Source organism: Vespula vulgaris, chromosome 13, assembly GCF_905475345.1.
Source record: "Vespula vulgaris chromosome 13, iyVesVulg1.1, whole genome shotgun sequence".
Classification (NCBI taxonomy): domain Eukaryota; kingdom Metazoa; phylum Arthropoda; class Insecta; order Hymenoptera; family Vespidae; genus Vespula; species Vespula vulgaris.
Window position 1 is genome coordinate 2,136,041 of NC_066598.1, and position 24,348 is coordinate 2,160,388.

Sequence of the window (24,348 nt, forward strand, 5' to 3'; positions counted from 1 at the left end):
TACCTCGAATATACTTATTTATGGTCTATTGTATTTTAAAGCTGAAATTCGAAGTAAAGTAATCAATTCAATTAATTTAATATGTTTCGTTACATTGGTAAAGTATCAAGTGCTCCAATATATAGGTAATTAATAAATTTGTCTCATAGGTAATATGTAATAATTGGAATTGATAATATATTAAGGTTAGAAAACAAACTTACGTTACAACGTCGTCAATGAAATAACATTTGTTTGCTAATTATAGATGTTTCAATACAGAAAACAATGCTTTATATAAGAATAATAAATTGTTGGACGAAAATGTAGCATACGAAACAGAATATTATTACAAAAAGGTAAACGACATAATATCGTTTGATTGAAAACTTCTAAACATTTTGTTTGTACGATTACTATAATAACATTGAGAGAAAACATTATATAATTTTTTATCGATTATTCAGGATAAAGAATTATTAGAGATACTTAAACGAAAAACGCAAAACGAAGTTAAAAACATGCAAAAGGAGGTTAACATAATGCGTAATAAAATCGAAGAATACAATCGAGATATCAATGAAAATCTTCGATTTTTACAAAATTTAGAAAAGAATACGACGTCACATAAGAAGGAAGATACTTAATAATTCTTATTAAAAAAAAATGATTGAATTTCAAATATACATACACACACACATATATACATATATCGAAAGATTAAAATAAACAAAAAATTTAAATTTACCGCTCTACTATGCCGACAGTTTCAAAGCTTCGATTGGATATTGCGATGGCGCTGCGATCTCATGGAAAACGAAGAGTAGAACCAACGCGAGCTACGTGATGGCGCAGCGGTCGATAAAAATGGCGATCACCGGAGAACGATGAAAGCGGATCGATCGTCGCGCCCTCAGTGTCTCGCGATTCATCGATCAGTGTGGTGTGTGTCGCGTTGTTGCTCTCTTCGATTTTTCGTTGCTTCCTTTTTCTGGCTGCGACTTACGCGGCTCCGAATCATACTTTATTCGCTTTCGTGAAAACGGCGTTACAGCTGCGGGCTCGCCAGGAGCCTACCTGAAAACACAGAGAAAAATGAGACGAAGGATATTGTGGATTCTGGTTAGCACGGCCGTCATTCTCACGGAATGCAACGCCGCTACGGAGGTAGGAACGATCATTCCGTTTTTTTCTCTCTTTTTTCTTTCGATACCACTTTCTATCCTAATATTATATCTCTTACGTCGTTTCAGCTTTTTCTTAGTTTTAATTTCTTCTTTTTTCCTTTTTCGTTAACATTCGTTTCTTTATCGCGGACTATATTACGTAAAGTCCAATATTCTTATTAATATGTGCGTTATATACATAGATAATGTCCCAACGAAATCTACCCTCTCTATCTCTCTATCCTTTTTCTCTTTATTTATATTCCGACTAATAGGACAAAGGACGATAGGAGAAGGAGAAAAAGGAGAAAGAACATTTGAGCATTTACTTAGAAACTGTGGATATACTTTTTAGGATAGATAGATAGATATATATGTACATATATATATATATATACGAGTAGTATGTACAAAGTTGTAAGATATTCGGCGTCTCGCGCGATTTCTTCGTTGCTTTGCACGTTGCCCTGGCCTGGCCTAGGATGAGGGGTGGGGGCACTCTCTCTCTCTCTCTCGATCCTCTGCTTTGGATGGTACGAGCGAGCCTCGTGTGCACGCGGACACTGTGGCACGCGCGCAACGCATCTTTCTCTCTCTTTCTTTCTCTCTTTCTCATTCTGATTCTCTTCCTCTTTTCTTTCTTTTCTTTTTATCTCATTTGAATTTCTTGCGCGTTACGCGCGTGTGGTCTTACATTTCACCTGAGGGAGAAGCCGCGGACTCCAAACGGAGTTAGAAAATGGCGACGAGGCCGACGACGATCCGATCTTCGGCTCGTTTCGTCGATCCTCGTCTCATCCTTTCTCTCTCTCTCTCTCTCTCGCTCTCTCTTTCATCTCTTTTTAATTTTATATCCTTATTTTCCTTTTCCTTTTTGTTTTTACTTCCGTCTTCATTTTTATTTTCATTTTAATAACGTTTGGCGAAATACGTGACACCAAAGTCGAAATAACCGAGTAACATTGATAAATATGCGATCAAACTTATGTATTTATATATGTATTCGTAATAATTGACACGAAGAATCACGTTTAGGTTAAAAACTACGTGTCTAAAGTTAATTTGCGAACGATTATCTTTATTGGAACACATCCGTTACTCCTTGTTATGTTTATAAGAGATATTTATTTCTTATATTTATATTATAAGAGATAACATATATACGAGAAACACGACCTTGATGAAAGATATACCAAGTCGACCTCGATGACCATCTTGTACGTCGTTGATGCAACCTGGAAAGTACTACTGTTTTGAAATTAGAACTCGGATATTCGAAGAGTTTCTCGACAGATATCTCCTTTTTTGGGGTTAACTCGTACGAATCATTATGAAGTAATTCTACGAAATTTATAATAATCATTCGCGTGACAAAAACTGAGTCACGATACGACATTATATCGTATATAGAATTTTAACGAACGATTTCATTTTTATATCCGATATTATTCTCATTAATCGTCAATTTTGTTCAAGTATTTTTTCTTCTCGTTGATATATCGTGACAAATCAAATTTTCTCATACTCGTTACATCGTTATTATCATTACTATTATGATTATAATTGTCATTATTATTATTATTATTATTATTATTATTATTATGATCTCATTAAGAATATACGGTGACAGTCAATTGCATGTTGTTACTTAAGAGTAAAAAATATAGTTAAAGATGATCTTATAAAAGATAGACGAAGAGAGACGAAGCAGAAGAAGAAGAGACTAAGAGAGGGAGAACGAGAGAGAAAGAGAGAGAAAGACTACGTGTTTCTAACGGTAATGTACGAGACAAGGAAAAGAGCCGTACGAAGTCAAGACGACGAGCCACCAACGATGTTTCCTTTGATACCCATACACATACATATCCATCCATCCATCCATCCATACGTACATATATCATACATACATCATACCTACCTACCTACATACATACATACATACATACATACATACATCAGAGAGAGATAGATAAATGCGTATACGATATACGGTAGACATTATTTTCAGGGAGCACGATTTGTTTTGACGAGTGGCTAACGAGTCTGTCTCTTGCATATCCGACTCACATATATATACATATATGAAAGTCTCGTTTATGTGCATCCGTCTCTATCTCTCTCTCTCGAATATGCGAATTGTTGGTCTACTCTTTGTTTCTCCAATTCCTCTTTCCGTCTCTATTTATCTATTTATCTATCTATCTATCTATCTATCTATCTATCTATCTATCTATCTATCTATCCATCTATCTGTCTCTCTCATTCTCATTATTCGTTGGTCCGTCTCTCTCTCTCTCTCTCTCTCTCTCTCTCTCTCTCTCTCTCTCTCTCTCTCTCTCTCTCTCTCTCTCTCTCTCTCTCTCTCTCTCTTACGCCATATGCATATATATTTCATTCTCGTTCTAACCCCTCTTCCCTTTTCTTCTCTGTACATCCCCCACGCCTCACCCTTCCTTTTCTCTCCCTTTCTCCCATCCTCCCTTCTTCTCTCTTGCTTTCCTTTAACCCCTTTGTCACGAGCCCCGGTCACGGATATAATTAATTCCAGTGTATATGGAGCAAAGAGTATGTATGTGTATGCATGTAAGTGTATGTGTGTATGTGTGAAAGAGAAAGAGAGAGAGAGAAGGAAAGAGAAGGTTCAACGAAGAAGACAAGCCCATTGTCTATCAACTCTTTTACCTAACATAAGTCCTTTGACTATAGTTCCTTTAGAGGATCAGCGATCCTTCACGCGATATCATCCCTATTCGACATTGAGAACGTTCATTATCGTTTCGACCCCGTTTATGGTGTCTACTTTTTGTTTGTTTGTTTGTTTGTGTTTGTTTTTTCCTTGATGTTTTCCTTTACTTCTTTTTTTTTTTTGATTCCTTTTATTTTCTGAGATACGACGAAGATAGAGACGAATAATTGGAATCAACGATCGTTTATTCATTCATTTATTTAGTTATTTATTTATTTATTGTTTTGTTGTTTTATCTTTCAGTTGTCTTTTTTAAAAAAGGATTATAAAAGGTATCGTGATTATAATTTCCATTCGAACGAACGTCGTTAAAATATTTTTTTTCTCGGTCCCGATAATATAGAAAAATATTTTCATCTGGCGGAGTTACTGGTGTGTTATTTTTTGGATTTTTGTTTTGTTATTGCATACGCATGAGAAGATCAGGCTTCGAAAAGAATTAGTTGCTTTTTTTTTTTCTTTTTAGTTTTGTTTATAGGGCGAAGGAGAGTTTTTATTATTTGTTCAGTTTTCTTTTTCTTTTTTTTTTTTTTTTGGAAACTACACGCAGTAATAATTATACCAGATAAATTTTAATAAAGGGTTATTAATAATACGATTAACGTTATACAGAATTTTAATTATACTCACTAACGTTAATATTGAAATCGTTAATTTTGATTGAAACTTAATTAAAGTTAAAATTCTCAATTACATTTATTCTTTCGTCCATTATTATTTTATTATTTTATTGTTATTATACACAGTGTATATTGATACGTGATACACAGAACTTCTCAAGTCAGTATGTGTATGAAAAAAGATAAAAAAAAATAATTAATCTAGAAAGAGTAATTAATTGATTTTTAAAATCATTCAGGCATTTTTGCTCCATTTTATATTATCACGTGATACAAGTCATACAAACATATACATAAATACATATGCACACACTGATAGATTAAGAAAAAAAAAAAATAAATAAATGTCATCCAAGAACTTTTGGTTTACCCTGTCTTATCACATGATACAAGTCATATAAGCACACACCTACATGCATACAAATATAGAATAAGAAAAAAGTGTCATCCGAGAACTTTTCGTTTATCCTGTGTTATCACGTAATACAAGTCATACAAACATGCATAGATGTATATATTTAAAAAAAAAAAAATCACCTTAATACTTTTGATTTATCTTATGTTGTTACGTCATACGAATGCACATACATACAAATTAAAGATAAAAAGAATAAGTCTATTATTTTTTCCAAACATTTTATTATTTTTTATCGCGAATAAGTATGTGTGTAATATATGTGCTTAATATATGAATGCATATGTATATATGCACATATATACATACATATAAGACGAGAGTGAATTTACACACACACACACATAAGACAAGAGTGAATTTTCGTTGAAATAGGATATGAAGTAAGCGCGATATCAATTGGAGTTGGTGTCCATAGACCGTCGTCATGGCGGTCGGTCGTTGGGTCGCGTCGTGCCGATCGAGATATAGAGAGCCGCTTCGGTTATTGGGAAAACGTGCCTCTCAATATTGCAGTCTATAATTGAACGCCATTGCCACGTCAACGGAAATAGAATAGAAATTGCTATGGAAATGATTGTGCGAGGGAGCCAGCCTTTTCTATATGCGTGTATGGTGCGTGTGCTTGAGCTTATGCGTGTTCATGTACGTCTCTGGGTATTCGTGATCGTCGTGTGTGTTCAAAGAGAGAAGGGCACGCGCGCGCGCGTGTGTCGCACACGAGGTATCACGGCTAATCAATCTGGTCGAATTACCCTCTCCCCTTCTCACCCTTTCCCCTCTTCTCTCTCTCTCTCTCTCTCTCTCTCTCCTTCTCTCTCCTTTTATTATTAATCCTAGGAGAATGTCCTCTTTATCGATTTTTTGGTGAAAAAAAAAAGAAAGGATAAAAAAAATGAAAGAAACATTTTCATTTTACCGGCTATTTTTTCCCTCCTTTTCTTTATTTTTTATTCTTTTTCTTTCTTGGTCACGACTCTTTATTATAATTTTACGAACTAGTTATTATCGTTATTACTATTATTATTATTATTATTATTATTATTGTAAATGTTGTTGTGTACAGATTTTCCAATTCTTCATCTATATTTTTATGAAAAAGTTAAAATTATCTCCGATCTTCGTTGCATCGATATTCGCTTGATCGTTGTCGTGATCGAATTAACAAAAAAAAGTTGTCCGTCAAAAAGTACGAGAGAGAGAGAAAGGGTTAACATGTACGATTGAAATCTCTAATAGATTTGAGAGAAAGAATCCCTAGAAATATTTTATAATTAACGATACATCGTTCGTGATTACGGCTTAGATAGTTATGGGATGCGGATAAAAAGTTTCTAAGTGGGCCAAAAGTTCTTAGATCCGTTTAAAAATCAATTACTCTTTTTTCTTAACAGCATTAGCCTATTTCTTTCTTTTTCTTTTGTTTTTTTTTTAAATTGTAAAACCACAAGCTTCGCTCGTCAAACTATAAGCGTAATTACAAATCTAAGAAGTCTCAAAAGAGAGTAATCGATTTTTATAATTATCATCTAGAAACTTTTGACTCGCCTAATAACTTTTGACCCATCTTATATATATATATATAGTATGTATATAAGTATGTATCTACGTAGAACGTCTTTCAGTGCATCTACACGTACACATACATAGATTACACATATATATTTTATATACGTGGTCAGCACTAATGAAACGGGGACATTCCAGCAACGTCGTCTTTCCCAGAATGCTGTGCTGAGATTTTTCATACACAAATACACATGTACGCGCGCGTTCACAGAATCATTCTTTACACTGCTTGCATGATTAATAACTACTCGACTTTTCGAAATATCACGAGAGAAAATAACAATTCCTTGTATATACGCCATATATATATATATATATATATATATATATATATATATATATATATATAGTGTGTGTGTGTGTAACTTCATTCGTCTCGTTTTGATACCATAAAAGATTAAATTTCATCGTCCGTTTCATCATAACTTTGGTTTTCATTGCGATACGATCGTTGTGTAGCCATCATCATCATCATTATCATCATCATCATCTTATTAATTGATTTATAAATTATTAAAGCATAATTCTTTTCTTCTTTTTTAATCTTTTAATTACTTTACTATTTCAGAACTTCCACGAAAAATTTTTGTGACAATCAAATTTGTTAAAGTTTTGTTCAAATCATTTTATTTTCTTTCTCTCTTTTCTTTTGATTTTTGTCTACCTATACATATACTTAATCTCGTTTCAATATTCATGATCATGTCTCATCTATTATAAGTATTTACGTTGTTAGCCAATGCGTCATAGTAAGTATATGTGTTCGTCATGTTTAAACTTAATTGTATATTTATGCGTGTGTTCATATCCTTTCGAAGAAAAATTTATCAACGAGTATCTGACTTATCTTACTTAGAATGTAATGCGAGTAGAATTACGGAGGCCATCTTGGTACAGCTACTTTTATCGAATTTTAAACGTTTTATTATAATTTAAATTATTATATTTTATATGTATATTTTATATATATAAATGTAATAATTTCTTATATCTTTTTAAATAAATAAATAATAATTTTTTCGAAAGGTTGTAATTATAAACACACCTAAAAGCATAAAATTAATGTGCAGTAGTAAAAGCAAAATGGCGTATTAAGATGGCAGAAGTATCATTAAAGTCGCTACAGATTTTTTTATTCACTTGATTTTACTCTACTCTACTTTACTCCACTCTTTCTCTCTCTCTCTCTTTCTTTCCTTTTATTATTTTTATAGAACGCGATGCCATCGATCGGACGATTCTCCATAAGATAAAAATATCTCGATGCACTCTTCCCCTTCTCTTCGCTAGTAGGAGATCATGTTTCGTATATTTTCTAAACAGTCCGAAGACTAAAGTGGATGACGTCGGTGAATAGATATACTTCTATCAATAAAGAAGAATGCAGTATACTCTGCGTGTCGATTTACTTCTATCAATGAAAAGAATATTTTTTCTATTTATTCACAATTACGACGATACTTTAATTGAATTAAATAAACGAATAAATAATTACTTAATTAATAATTCAATTTCGAGGTTGGGAAATTAAAAAAATTTATTCCGTTTCGGCCAGAGAATATTATTTTCCTCGTATGGAAATTATAATAATTATAATAAACGCAATATAATACATTAATCAAATTACTACAGTAAGAGTAATAGCGTGAAAAAGTAATTAAAAAAAAAAAAAAAAAAGGAAAGTCAGGCATATAAATTTTGCTTTATTAAAAACAGAAAAAAATATATATATATTTACACATGTAATTGATTATTTTCAAGCGATAATAAAATTGACATATATATAATTTATCACTGATGAAAATAACAAAAGTAGTAATACAACGGAAAATAAGAGGAAAGAAGGGGAAAAGATACACCTAGAGAAATAACTGTAGAAAGATATGAAATAGGTTATATAGAGAGAAAGACAAAGAGAGAGAGAAGAGGATGTGGGACATCGATTCGTTCGCGTAGGTCGTTCATGGCAGCGGACGTGGATCTGAACGTGGATATGGCGACGACGATGGCGACGGCACCGACTTCTCCACCTCCACTTCGTATATACGAGGGAGAAAGAGAAAGAGAGAGAGCGAGAGCGAGCTTTCATGATATACGTAGAGCCTCGCAAGGTTATGGTGTGTGTTGCTGGAACGAAGCCCCATCTTGAAACCGGTCCTACCACGCTGTGCATTTTCCCCTTCTCTCTCTCTCTCTCTCTCTCTCTCTCTCTCTGTATCTCTCTCTATCTCTATCTCTTTCTGTTTCTTATACACACACAGAAACGCACGCATGCACACACACAACATTATTGCATAGGTATACTTTCATAGATAAATATTCATAGCACGCAAAAAAGAAGAAAAGAGATTTTTTTAATTATCTTGAGAAAAAATTGATTTGATCAATTAACAAATCTTCAAATTTATATTTTTTGGTGATATCAAGATTGTTTTTCTTCTTTTCGTTCTCCTTTTTCTATTTGTTCGGTTTATTTTCTTCTTCTTTTGTCAAGCTTCTCACAAATTATGTGTGTACATATATCAAACATTGCAAAATGAACTGCGTATACAGTAGCACACACTTGTTAAAATTCTTGTCATAATATAGCAAACAATTTACGTAGCTATTATTATTACTATTATTATTATAGATAATTTGTTTAAATATAGAAGATATCCTTGGTGATACTTATATACAATAATGTACTTATTTACGTAGATGATCTTCGTGTTTTAACGACTCGTCGAATATACTTCAGTGCCATTTTCGTTTGTGAAAATCTTTGGTACAAACGTTTCAGAAGCTTTTACTTCGTCATTTTCTTTTCCTTCTTCTTCTCTTCATCTTCTTCCTCTTCTTTTTCTTCTTCTTCTTCTTCTTCTTCTTCTTCTTCCTCTTCCGCTTCGTTCTCTTCAAAGGATTCTATTCAAGGAATTTATCGAACACGGCGAGCGTTAATCTACTCGAAAGCAGATTATGACGGTATACTCGTTCGTTCGATCTTTAAACGTGTGCCCTATGTAACGTGTGTACATGCATACGTACATACATACATACATATATACGCATGCATAAATACATATGTACGTATGTATTACATACATATGTGATAGCTCGCTGAAAGCTCACGAAAGTTATATGCGTTGAGTAGTAGGTAGCTTACTCGAACGGATTAACTACGCCGGAATGGTTTTAGATACTAATCGGATATTACTAGTATCGATCTCAGTCAATGTTATCGTCATTTCAACTTTAAAAAATTTAAAAGAGTGAATAAAAAAAGGGGGGGTGGGAAAAATATATACTTAGGTGTATACCTTTTAAACGATTATGCATACAGGATGCATCAAAAGTTTTTACGCGACTTTATAGAAAATTGATCCGAAATCTTTTCAAAAATTTTTTTAAAGCTTCGCTTCTTTTTTTGTCGTTCTTTTTTCTTTTTCAATTCAGTACGTAAGTAAGTAAATAATCGTTCTAATTTCTAGAGATCTATGGGGTTGAAAAGAATGGGGGATAGTGTATACACTTTTTGTAATGTTTTTATACTATTGAACAAATCGATAAAGGATCAACGTTACAATTATTACAATTTCGAGAAAAATATAATTCAGGATGGTCGAAGAAGGAATATAGATTTTAATTAACGTTAAAAGGATATTCTTCTACTTAAAAAAGAAAAAAAAGGAATAAATAAATGAAAAATCAGAAATGTTTGTAACCCTAAAGGTAGGTCGCATAGCCTAAGGCCCAAGTCTCATGTTGCGTTTACTAGTCTTGGCTAAGCTAGCTATACATATATGTACATATTTGGTCTGCGTCTGGTGAGACCGGAAAGTGCCTCCTCCTCCTCCTACCAGCAGTAAACTTTTACATGTGTCTTACTCAAGACTACATTGCTGCATACATATATATTTTTTATATATATATATTTTTTGTTTAAGTACTTAAACGTCCCGCTTTCAGATAAACAATCGAGAAAGATATGAAAAGCAAAAAATCGATAAATACGCTTATATCAGTTATGATTTAATAAATTAATTCACAATTAATTTAATTACTCTTGCTTTTTATTATTATTTTTTATTTATTTTTTTTTGCGTTCAATGTAATCGAAGATATTTCGATAATTAATTTCAACTAAGAAATATAAATGAAATCGTATTAATATAATATAATAGATATATAGTGTGTGTGGGTGGGTGTATGTATGATGTATGTGTGTGTGTGTGTATGTATGCATATATATATATATATATATATATATATATATATATATATAGAATATTTAAGTATGGAAATAGGGAAGGAAAAAATATATATATATAGAATAAAAAAGATAACAGTTAACAGCTTAGATGACGTAGTGATCCCCTTTCAATGGACGCCTTGTGTATTAATAATGCTGAGTGTTAATCGATAATGGTCAAAAACATTGTCCTCCTTTCGTAATTGGAGATTTATTCGAGAAAAAGAGAGAGAGATTTTGTAGCATTTTTTCTCTCGTTTTTTTCTCTTTCTTGTTTTCTTTCTTTCTTTCTTTCTTTCTTTCTTTCTTTCTTTCTTTCTTTCTTTCTTTTTTTAAGAAGAAGAATTTTCTCTTTAGATCTAGAACTCTCGGTTAAAACCATCAGCTAAATATAATCCAAGTGCGTTGTATGCATCTAAGAGGATCATAGCTCGAGCTGCATAGTTAAACGTACTACTACTTTCATTCTATAAAACAATGATTCTCTTTCTTTATTCTCCTATCGACCATATATGTACTATAGCATATATATATATTACATTTCCGAATAAGAGTTTAAAAAAATAAAGAACATGTATATATATATGTAAAATAAGCGTATATACGTATGTTGAACGAATCTAATTAAACTAATTAAATTGCGAATATATAACAAACTGGAGAAGTTTTACAAACTGAACAAAGTTTACTTATTTATACACGGTGTGTGTGTGTGTGTGTGTGCGTGTGCGCGCACGCGTGTATGCGTGCATATTGTATATCTATAGGAAGGGTCAAAAGTTCCTAGGTAATTTTAAACAGAACATTACTTTGATTTTTAAAAACCACTTAGAAACTTCTGGCTCGTTCTGTATTTACAATCTGAAATTTATTATAGTTAACGTTAAAATATTGATTTATTATCTCCTTTTTTTTTATTCAATCTGTTTTTAAATCTATATCTTTAGGAGACTGTATAGTTATTTTTATCTTCTTTATTTTTTTATTTAAAAAATATTTTTTTTACACATATATATATATGTATATATAAGAAAAGAAACGTAACACAAAAGCGTAACTTTTCGAGATAATAGGCAGAATAAAGGAGTACAAGTCCGCGTTCTCGATTAATTAGAGCGCTGGGTTGTCTAATTAAAGGGAAATCGGTAGAGGGCTGGTAGGAGGGGGATGGATACACAGGTAGGAGTAAAAAAAAAAAGAAGAAAGAGACGAGACGCCAGTCAACCGGCGTCTCCGGTTAAATCGACTGTTTCTTCTTCCCTCTTTTTCTACTCTTTCACAATACACTCCCTCTTTCTCAAGTGGATAAAATCCGCGTGAACACGTTTCATTTCCTTTTTTCTTTCCTTTCCTTTTTTTTTTCCTTTTCTGTCCTTTCCTTTTTGTTCTTGAAACCGTCTTTCGGTATTGCGAAATAATAGTTAGAGACACGAACGAGATGCACGATGCGAACGTGCACGCGTTGCACGAGATGCAATCTACGATTCCGGCGACTTTGATCGGCAATTGGGAAATTGCAGGAATTAGGCTTAGTGACGTCAGCCAAACGGAGGACATTACTATGATTGGACACTTAAAGTTGCCTCAAGCGAAGGTCACTTTCGTATTCTCTCTCTCTCTCTCTTTCTGTCTATCTGTCTGTCTATCTATCTATCTATCTCTCTCGACTCGCGAACTTTCGATCGTTTTGCATGTCGTAGACATTTCCTCATACCCGGTTTCATCTTCGTCCTCGTCTTCGATTTTATCATGAAACTTGCAAACGTAAGTCGAGAAAAATCTATTTGAAAGCTTTCAAAGAAAGACGAAACTATCGAATAGAAATGTTCGAGAATCTTTGACGAGAGACATTTCGCGTGATATTTCCGTCATTTTTATGTCTCCGTCATTTTTCTTTATATATATGTATATATATGTATGTATGTACGTATATATTATTATAGTAATTTTCTTGGCCAATCAATTTTTCGTATGTTTGATTTATGATTAAACGATGTTGAATGACATAAATTTTATGAAGGAAAAAAAAAAATTAAACGTACAACTTAAGTAGATAAACGGCAATTAGACTTCTTTTTTTCTTTTTCTTTTTTCAATCTAATTTTGACTTAAATTATTGTCAATATAAAAATTACGGCAGTAATACAAAATTTTCTTGAGAAAGAGAGAGATACTTGCAGTGACAAATATAACTTTTCGGATCTAGCATTCGAATCTACTTCGCAAGATCCGAAGAGAAGGGTTTGCTTGTCCTTTTATTAAACCTTTTCATGATAGTTGCTTCAACCAAGGTGCATAATGGATCCTCGAAGAATCTCTAAAAAAAAAAAGTACTTACTCAGATCGTGAATCGAGTGTTTTCATGTTTTCATGTATAATGGATGAGCGACAATCGCCAATATCTTTTTTTTCTCTCTCTCTCTCTTTCTTTTTCTCTCTCCCCTTTCTCTCTATCTAAAAACCTCTTCAAGATCAAGTAGGGATGTCATCCTATCAACGACGTCACATCATTTTTCGATGATATTCTTCGAGAATTATTATCGACAGATGTTGTCAATCATAATCGAAGTTTATCGAACAGATAAGATGAAGTTAGCTGATCAATATATTATTTATTTATTTCTTTTTTTTTTTTGATTTCTTATATAGATACATAGATTTTCTAGGATAAGACGACGTTAATCGATCTAATTTTTTAATTAATTTATTATTATTATTATTATTATTATTATTATGTAAGATACGTTGAGATAAGTAGAATAGTTAGTAGGAAAAGTTATTGTAATCGAATTGATGTTGTTGTTATTATTATTATTATTATTATTATTATTATTATTATTATTATTATGTAGATAGATATAAAAGTTACTAGAAACATTAAGGTTTCCAGTTTATGGAGAATTTGTTCGACTACAAATTATACTAATAAAATATCGTGTTAAGCGTTAACGTACTTCGCTTTGGCACAATGCTCATTTGCATAAACCGAGAGAACAACCGAGCAACGGAATATCCAAGAATAATTTCATTTAGATAATATATCAAGTCTTGGATGTTGAGAAACAAAATGTTCTTACGTTTCTATTTTCTTTTTTCATTTTTATTTATTTTTTCTCTTTTCTCTTTTAATTTTTTCCCCTTCTTTTTTTTTCTTTCATGCATAAATTGCATTCACATGGGTTACTAATTCCAAGAATGATCCTTTTTTTATTTCCCCCTCCTTTCATCGTTATAACAAGAAAATGGCGTTAGTTATTAATTTCATCGATAATTAATTATAAACGCTTGAAATCCCACGTTGTATCTCCGTTGTTATCGGGAGAAAAAAGGAAAAGATTATCCCCTTCCATTTTTAGATTTATTTATTTATTTTCTTTTTTTCTTCCTCTTCTCGTGGAAATTAACGATTAATTTTTTATTTAACTTAATCTCTTAGCAAATTCCTCTTTTTCTTTTTCTTCTTTTTTTCTTTTTTCTTTTTCTTTTTTCTTTTTCTTTTTTCTTCTTTTCTTTTCTTTTTTTTTTATTCATCGTAATTAGCTTGTGCTAAAAAATTAATTTAGAACTCCCGTCGACATTTAATAAAGACGATAACAAACGCATACTTACAGACGCACACCCTCCAATCCTCATCCCTTATATAGTAGGAATTAACCAGCTCTGCCATCGTACGTATTTTTGATGAAACTTCGATCACGTGACACATCTCTCTCTCTCTTTCTCTCTACATCCACCCACACATATATATGTATATATATCAATCACTATATCAGATATATTCCAAACGATTTCAATTAAATCGAAACAAAAGCATAGTCGTTCGTTCGTCTTGTCGTCTTCGTTTATACGTACTTACGTATAAACCGATAAACAGAAAATTGAAATTCTATTGTGAAAGAACGTAATGCTGGGTGGGGTGCACTGCGTGATGGGTGAAAGGTAAAAGGAAGATGTGTAAAATGGAAGGTAACAGTTCGTTGATAAAATCGACGATAGGAAGTATACATAGTCTGAAGAGTTTCTAGGAAGTGCAACGAGAAGACTCGAATTTCACCGAAAGGAGTTGAGAAGCGATTTAGTTCGAGTCACGTGATAACATGGCAAAAGCACCCCTATATATATATATATATATATATATATATATATATATATATATATATATTCTTGAAAAGTTCTCTTACTCGTTTCCTTGCTCTTTCGTTGATGTGTCTCTTCTTTCGAAAGATCTCAAGAAAAATTTTCATCGATCGTGTTCTCTCTCCGTCTCTCTTTATCTCTCTTTCTCTCTTATACACGTAACGATGTTCGTTCAATGGAATGACATTTATTTATTTTTATTTTATTTATTTTATTCTCTCTCTCTGTCTCTCTCTCTCTCTCTCTCTCTCTCTCTCTCTCTGTCTCTCTCTCTCTCTCCTTCTCTCACTCTCTCTTAGAAGCGGTTGCCTTCTGAATAATGCAGCTTATTTCTTGAAAGACGAAACACATTCTACGTGAGCGAAATGAAAGCAGAACAGAAGCAGAGAGAAAAAGAGAGCAACCACTCGAGTAGTAAAGCAAAGACATTTACTTCAATATAATGTTCCTCTAATGATGTCGCAATAATTTAAAAAAAAAAAAGAAGAAATAAGAAAAAGAAAAAGCAATTTAAGATGTCCCGTCTGATTATTTCAATATTTTTTTTGTTTTTTTATTCTTTTCTTTTTTTCTTTTTCATTTCGACGAACATAATACAAAAAAGAAAAGAAAACCTGTCCTTAGAGTGATTAAGATTTTCACAAAGTGTTGAAATAAATCAAGCGAGTGAATTTATAAGAGACTTCATTTTGTTTGGACCAATGTTATATATCCACTTATGTGTTATCAGAGTTAGAATTAAAGATGACAAAACAATAATATCTCGACTTTATTTTATGTCATGACACTAAAAATTACTCTTTTTGAGAAGATTTTGACGAAATAATACATAGGTACTTACTTGAATCTTCTTATCGGTGTAAATATTTGAATGATAAATCGTTCTTTATCCGCGCTTACTTACCTACCTACTTACCGAACGATTTTTCCTTTATGGCGCGGCCATGTTTATTTTTGACAAAGTAGGTAAGTATATAAGTAATCTCGTCATATCTCTCACGTTTCATTAAACATTAAAGATCTGTCTAATGGTACGTAGGATCGTGCATTAAATGTGAATACAATCTGTCAATGTTTTAAAAGGCCGAAAGTATTTCCTTCTTTCATTCCTTTTACCTTCCTTCTTTATTTCATTCCTTCCATCCTTTTTTTTTCTTTCTTTTCTTTCTTTCTTTTCTCCTTTTCTTATTTTCTATAAGACTTCATGAAAAAGAGACTTTAATCCCTTTCCATACTTCCGAATGAAATATTACTACCACCTCAACTTCTATTTTGCTTTCGCACGCTTTATTCGATTTTGCTAAACGTCGAGTGTTCTTTGAGCAGCTTTTTCAGCGTTATGCTCGCTCGTATTCAGTTTCACACTGGTGCTGAGAGGTGGGCTTGGATAGAAGGAGGAGAAGGAGGAGAAGGAGGTGATGGAGGTGGAGGAGATGGTGGGACTGGGACTGGAGCCGGTGGTAGAAGCTAGGGGCTGGTGGGTGGGCTGCAAAGAAGTAGAATTTTAGTCGAGCAACGCGCGTGAAATCGGAGCGGGAAGAAAAGACTAAAACGAAAGAGGAGGAGGAAGAGAGAGAGAGAGAAAATGAAGCGAAAGAAAAGCCGTGCGGTTCGCGCACTGACAAAAGATCTACGAGTACACCCCTTCCTCCCCTCCAATCCTTCTCTCTCTTCCTCTCCCTCCCCTCTTTCCCTTCTTCATCCTTTTGTCATACCTTTTTACCATTCAACTTCTGGAATTAAGCAAGTTGCTTCTTCTCTGCCCGCTTAATTAACACCTTATTGTCATCGACTAACGTCTCGGATTTTTTTCTCTTTTTGATTTTTTCTTCTTCTTCTTCTTCTTCTTATTTTTTTTTCTTTTTTCAATTTCTCGCCTACCCTTTCGTCGTCGAAGAATGTTAGGATTGCATATCCAAATATGAGGGTCGGTGGAACGGCGGAATGTTTTGACTGCAAGTTCGTCAGATGTTTATATAATTATGAAATTTTTTCTATTTGTTCATTTTTTTCCCCGGAAGAATTTTAAAATAACTTTACTTTATGTTCGCGGAATGAAATATGGCGGACGGTGAACAGAGATTACATCGTCCGCTTCTGTGGCTTGGTTATAGTTTTTTATTTTCATTTCTATTTTTATTTTCTTATTTGTTTCTTTTTTTTCCCTTTGTTTTTAGGAAAATTATTTAATCTAGCCCGAACGTTTGAAAAGAACGTTTTGATATATCTTTGTCGGAGATATTTTAATATCATACCATCAAAGAGAATTGTATTCCATTTAACGTTCGACCATAGTCAAGTTAAATTAGAATCCTTCCCTAAGAAGTTTCTCGTAGAACATCTTCGATTGTTCTAGTTCTATAATAGTTGTTCTACTTACTACCGAGCATCTTCGACTTCTCGTGACAATGAACGTGGCTTCTTAGTTGCGTCCTTGAAATTAATCGACCTGTCGTCTCTAATTGCCGGATCTAATTACGTCCATTGAAGGGTGCAAAAGAAGGGAATTGGATTTAAATCATTGAAGTGAAAGATCGAGTTCCGTTTCGCTCTGCTTGTTCCTCCATAACCGAAAAATTATCGTTATATTAATATTTCACGTGGGTTTTTTTATATATATATATATATTCTCTTTATCTATAAAAATAATTGAAATACAATGGCATAACTTCGTTATAAATTAATAAAATTCTTTGAAATAAAGCTGTAGCTATATGTTTAAAACATATAAATATTATATACTCGTACACATATATATTATCCACATATATATGTATACACTAATGCACATATATATATATATGATATGTATATAATATGTATACCAATTCAGTGATTCGAATTCTCGATTAATATTTCGTTCGTGCCATTTGTAATTTGCCATACGGAAAATATTTACCGATAAACGATCGAGAGAACGATTTATTTTTTTTTTGTATTTTTTTCTTGTTTTTTCATACAGAAAGAGAGAGAGAGAGAGAGAGAGAGAGAGAGAGAAACAGTGAAAGGTATATATACTGATAGTTCGTTACGTCGATAAATTCATTGGAATTTCTAGGAATTTCTACGTCGTCCTTTTTAATTATTTTCGATTGTATATTTCCTCAAAAAAAAAAAAAAAAAGAAAGTTCGGGTGAAGGGGGTTGATAGAAAAGAACAAAAAAAGAAATTACCTACACGCACACATACTTCTCCCTATTAACGTCAAATTCAATTTCCATGTACTATTTCCTTTGTTAACACCAAATGATTCACGTATCCGTTCTGGCATGAAAGAAGCAACGGGCTCTTCAACCAATTGACCACTTCATATCTTTCACACCCAGCCCGTTCTACGAGCCCTTCTCTTTTGCCCACCCTTGTTAACACTCAACGCTCTCTCCTCTTTTCATGATTTCTTTTGGTTCTCTTTCTGTCTCCGTCTCTCTCTCTCTCTCTCTCTCTCTTTCTCTCTCTCTCTCTCTCTCTCTCTCTCTCTCTCTAATGCATACTCTCTGCGGGTTATAGTTTTACTAGCGAAAGAACATCTCCCATTTCTAGGCTCATGTAACACGATCGATGTGCCTCTGGAAATCCGATATACTTCCGATGATATAGACGATAACATAGAAACGACAGATAGTTTATAATCTCCACGGGATGATCCTTCAATTATCGGTTGACCTAATGTATGGGACGTTATAGTTCCTCGTTTCTGGGTACACAGGGTGGGGCAGAAAGTTTTTAGGTCATTTTAAAAGTCAATTATCTAGTCCCTTTCTCGAGACTTTTTGGACTACAATTTGTTTCTTTTCTTTTTTTCTGCAGATCGTATTTTCTTTTTTGTCCACCCCTAGGAACTTTTAATCCTAATAAATATTATTATATCTATTAAATTCTAGTCATTCTATGTTGTTTGTATATCGGTTCGTTGTTCTAATTTAAAAGGCATAATAATGCAGTTCTCCAATGCATGGAGAAAGATTTGCACGTTATCAAATAGAAGAACAAAATGGCCGTTTGCAGAAGAAACTAAAATAAAATGATAGAGAGGATGTATCGTAAAATGCGAGTCGTGTTATAAAGTTTATGAACAGTTAAAAGTAATAAAAATGTGGTATCAATGAGATATTTTTTATCCCTCGTACCCTATACCCTTCATCTCATCCCAACAAAATGGTCGTTCGTAGAAGAAAATAAAATGGCGAGACAAAGAGGGTGCAACATAAAACTAATCGAAGTATTGGCTATGTAAAGTTAGGAATACAATACACATACACATTTTAATATATACGCGCACGACACACGCACATAATAAAATATGTGCCGATAAAGCTTTCTTTTTTTTCTCTCAAGTAAAAACAAAATGGCTGAACAGAAGAGTGGGTGGGTGGGGGCTGGATGAGGGAAGGGTGCCTGTATCATAAAACGAGTCGAAGTATAGCTTATGGAACGCCCTTGCGACCTCGACTTCTGCCTTTACTGAAAACGCAGAGAGAGAGAGAGAGAGAGAGAGAGAGAGAGAGAGAACTTTAGTGGTTTGGGGAAGAAAGAGAACTGATCGATCTTCTCCTATAAAGAGGAAGAGAGAGAGAGGAATCTATGAAACGGTTGGGGTATCATCTTGGTGAAGGAGAACAGAAGTGGGCAATGTTAGTGGAGAGAGAAAGAGAGACAGAGACAGAGAAGAAAAGGATAGAGGGAGAAAGAACGATGAGAAGTTGCTTGCTGGAGACTCTGGTATACCGGCTGGCAGGGTTGGTGTGTTGGCCCTTGTATTGATTCACGGCCCCTCGTACACCAACCCCCCAACGAAACTTGAGAGCCAGAGAAAGCAAGAGAGAGAGATAGAGAGGGAAATACAAGTCAGACTATCCTAGACTCGTCATCGAGGTTGAAACACCAAACTATTTCCGCTGGTGTGCCATAATCCCTCTTATCGAGCTCCTAGAATTCGCAGTAATTCGTTAGGACTCTAACGATATACATATGTTAGGTTTCTTTTCGACCCTTATCATCTTTCTCCTAGCTTTTCCTAAACCTTACTGTTGGATTCAGGATGAATATTTCCTTTTTCTTTTTTTTTTCTTTTCCAATAAAACAATAATAACAACAATAACAACAATAATAATAATAATAATAATATGATTAGAAAGGTTAACGATAGTAGAGATCCTAGCGGAATTTTCATCTGAGGTGAATACAGATATCTTGTATTGATAAAGAAGATAACGATGATTACCGATTAATCAACAATTTACCGATCGAGTAATAAAATTATTTTTCTTTTAACTTGGACGTTCTGTCACATTCTCTATCTTTTTCTATTTTTTTATTGAGACAAAGATTCTAACGTTTCTAAATCATGCTTTAGTATTAAGCGTACGAATCATTGAGTATAAAGAAAGGAATAAAAGAGTGGATTTTCTTTTTTTTTTTTTTCCTTTTTTTCCCTTCTCTCTCTCTCTCTCTCTCTCTCTCTCTTTCTCTTTCTCTTTCTCTTTCTCTTTTTTCTCTCTTTCTCTTTCTCTTTCTTTTTCTCTTCCTTTCTTTTAACGAATGCGTTCACTCTCTGCATTTCCACGTATTCGCCCTCTTGCGTACTCAACGAACCACTTTCATGTTCATTTTTGTCAAACGACCAGTCAAATTCACGTCTAATTGCTGGAAGAACAAGCATTAAAAAGAAAGAACTCATTTTGTATATATGTAAGCACATAGGTACGTAATCGTCCTTTGAAACAAATTTACTTAAGAAACACTTTTATCGATCGAAGAGAACTACTAAGAAAATTTATGCAATTCTTTTTTATTTCCTTTTTTTTTTGTTATTACCCCCAATGTAATCTACATCGTACTTATTCATCTTATTACTGAGAATGAGTTACCTGTAAGGACATTGGTATATTGGAAGGGGTAAGAGAGAGAGAGAGAGAAAATTCGCGCAGTGCCGCCTGCTGGCTCGAGATCGTACTAGAGTGACGCAGTCACCACCTGGCCTAAAACCGTGGCGCATCCATTCTCGAAATTTGCCATTTTTCTTTCTACAACGAAACGCTGGTAATCCTATTCTTATACGACAGCGATAAAAAAATTCTGTAAGTATATGAATATTATCCGTTGATATATTCTTTTTTTTATTTTCTCTCAAGAAATCTCAATTCAATTTCATTGAAGATTCTTGTTGCGCATAGAAAATGGATTCGGTTCTTCAACAGCTAGCATGCATTTTAGATCTCTCTTTTATACATACATACATAGACATCAATTTCTCTCTATTTATCTTTCGAACGAGTAAATAATTTCATAAATAATAGTGAAATTTTTCTGAGAGGTACATTTAATAAATTAAAAATTGGTGTATTTCGAAAGGTTATATTCGTGTCTTTTTATATATATATATATACACACACACACACAATGTATATATATGTGTGTATATATCTGTGTAAAATATACATATATAGATTTTTAGCTTGGTATGATCGTGGGTGGTATGCCAGGAAAGAGGCGTGTTCAGGATAAGGTCGATAACATCGTGCGCCCGCGCATTTCTCTTTCTCTCTATCCCTATCTCTATCTTCATCTTTATTGAAAAAAAGGATTAAAATGATATAAGAAAAGCATTTTCATGTATATGACATAATCATGACAATTTTTTCCTTTTATAATAATAATAATTATTATTGTTATTATTATCATTGTTATTATTATTATTTCTTAACATGTACAGTACGTGCAAAATCTGAAATAATGAGTAACATATGGGGGAAAGTTTGATGCAAGCACACCGGAAGTAATATTCCTCCTTCGATGATAAAATAGGACAGGACGCAGAGGAGTTGCTGAAACGAATTTTGTTTTATCGATCGGCCTGTTCTCGATGCATCTAAATACGCGCACACACAAATCTACCTGACAGGCACGCATGATCGTTCCGCTTCGATCGACTTTTTTTTTTTTCATTCGTTTTTATTTTTTGCTCTCTTTCTTTCTTTTTTCTCTCTCTCTCTCTCTTTTTAGTTGCGAAAAATTTTATTTTTTTGTTTATTTATTTATTTATTTTTTTTTTAGGTTACAATGACCCGAGGGTCAATAATTGTAACGTGATTGGTCCGATACATTTGACGAGAGGAAAGAAAAAAACTATATTATTTTTCATTGTTTACATTGATTATTTTTATGATTACTTTTATAATAATTTTGCTTGAAATTGTACATATGTATTAATGTTAGATTATTTTTAAATAAACGCAAAGATATTTTTCTTTTTTCCTTTTCAGTCGGTATCGTAGAATTTTTACGTATTTCCAAAATTATTTACCGATCGAGAAGCAACGTCTTGATAAACTTTTTTCGAGAAATTATTGTCACTGTCGATACGAATTATTATTATTTGTATGTAAGAAAAAAAAACCAATATAAAAGAGATTATCAATCTCGTATCCTTTTATTTTTTTTTGTTAGTTGGTAGTAGTGGGACAAGGGTAGACTCGATAAAATAGTCTCATATTTCGTTTGTAATCAACTTTGTTGACGCGAGGCAAAGGAGAAAGCTAAAAAAGAAAGAAAAAACAGTGATATAATTGGGTTCTAAATCTCGAGTCTGGAAAGTGTAAGAAGAAAAAGGCCTGATGTATTCGTTCTCATTTCGTGTGATGGAACATTTCTATTTTTGGAATCGAAAGTGTAAGGGAGTTGCATCGTATTTATGTGTGAGTGAGAAAGAGAGAGAGAGAGAGAGAGAGAGAGAGAGAGAGAGAGAGAGAGAGAGAGAGAAAGAGTAAGAAAAAGAAGAATGAGGAAAGCAAACCACCCACGGTGACTCTTCTCTCTCTCTCTCTCTGTCTTCTTTTAATCTCTTCACTTCTCCCTTCTTTTTTTTTCTAAGTTCTCATCTCTTGACCTCAACTGAACTCTCAGGGAACCATTTCTTTCGACCTACCTATGAGATACGTCGAAAACATAACCTCCACTTAAAAAATAAAAAAAAGAGAAGAAGAAAAAGCTCAGTATATTAGAAAAATTTGTTGAGCTTGTATATATCGAACTAATGCAAGTCAGATTGAAGAATTTTTATTGGTAATATGATGCATATAATGCAAATAATACAAATTATTTATATTGTATATATCTACATGCTAAAATATGTATTTTTATACATATGTATAGATTTTATTCGATGAAAAATTTTAAACTTGCATAAAGATAGGATTTTATTTAATCTTGACATATTACTTAAGTATTGTATGCAATCGTGTGTATCATAAATTTATTTAATAATTAAAGAAACATTCAAAAATTTATTACATGAAGATTGAATTTACTGGATTTTGATTGGTCGACAAATTGTGGATACCATAATGTGTATTAACCAATCAGAATTCATGTAGGACCATTTTTTGAAACGTTTTATTCTGCATTTGTTTGCTTATTATTAGTATTATTATTTTATTATTATTCACATTAATGTTTCCTTTAATTATTTATAGAAGGAACAGAACGAGAAGGGCGAGAGAACGTTGGGAAGTTCGAATTATAATTCCTTCCCAGACGATCTCTACCTGGACGATCAAGAGGCCTCGGAAGGTTCTGGACGAGGTGGAAGCGAAGGACGAGACGACCTTGAAGCATCCGGTAGTGGCCTTGGCCCTGACGACGAGGATGGTGACGATGAACGTGGTAAAAAAGACAAAAAAAAAGAAAATAGAAATAAAATAATAAAATAAATAATAAATAATAATAATTTATATTCGTAAAAATTTCTTATGTGCTTATTAATTATTTACTTTTTATCATTTTGTAGAATTCGACACGACCAATAACAGAATAGAACCAGTGCCAAAAAAAACAATTGAACCAAAGGAACCGTATTCTATTGATGAAAGCAACAACAATAATAAAGTTCAAGTACGAGTTTTTGTTTGCTGGGTTTTTCTTTTTTTTGTTTGTTCTTTTTTTTTTCATACAAAAATATGCACCTTGTAAATCCATATTTTCTGTATGAGAAATACACATGCACAAACATAATCTTTTTATATGCATACATATAGACAATCGGGTTACATCTTATTTATTTGTTTTTTCCTTCTTTTTTTTTTTGTAGACCAACGACGAAACGATAAACCGAGTGAATAACGAAGAGGTCGATGTAATCGGGCCCTCGACCGGGGAGGACGAGCACGTGGATAACATTGGCGATAGCCAAGACGTTTACATAATGAATCCAAAGCACGAAGACCGTGCCAGTTCGTTCTTTGCACAACCAGGCGTTCTAGCGGGTATATACATATTTCATAAATTCCAGTCGATTATTAAAAGTTAACAATTTAAAAATTCCAATCAATTATTTTTCTGTTTTTTTCCATATCGTTAAAATTAACCGAACTTCGTCATAAATATTATACATTTGTTTTTATAGAATTTTAGATAGAATTCTTCACGAGTACGTTTATAAATTCCTACCCATTCGTGTAGAATTTTGACAACGAATGTTATTTCTTATT

General features: G+C 33.0%; 2 protein-coding genes across 2 annotated transcripts in view; both read left to right on the plus strand.

Moving 5' to 3' along the window:
* The first annotated feature begins 26 nt into the window (after nt 1–26).
* LOC127068363 (uncharacterized) lies at nt 27–744 on the plus strand. Its single transcript, XM_051004445.1, has 3 exons — nt 27–125; nt 248–338; nt 447–744. The coding sequence occupies exons 1-3, from the start codon at nt 82–84 to the stop codon at nt 624–626; spliced, it is 315 nt and encodes a 104-aa protein (XP_050860402.1). The 5' UTR covers nt 27–81; the 3' UTR covers nt 627–744.
* Nucleotides 745–918: 174 nt separating this feature from the next.
* Nucleotides 919–24,348, plus strand: part of LOC127068358 (syndecan) — a 29,298-nt gene continuing 5,868 nt past the window's right edge. Inside the window, exons 1-4 of the mRNA XM_051004435.1 lie at nt 919–1,146; nt 23,335–23,524; nt 23,649–23,752; nt 23,949–24,123. Of these exons, the coding sequence (XP_050860392.1) occupies nt 1,075–1,146; nt 23,335–23,524; nt 23,649–23,752; nt 23,949–24,123 (541 nt within the window). The 5' untranslated portion in view covers nt 919–1,074. The remainder of the gene's footprint in view (nt 1,147–23,334; nt 23,525–23,648; nt 23,753–23,948; nt 24,124–24,348) is intronic.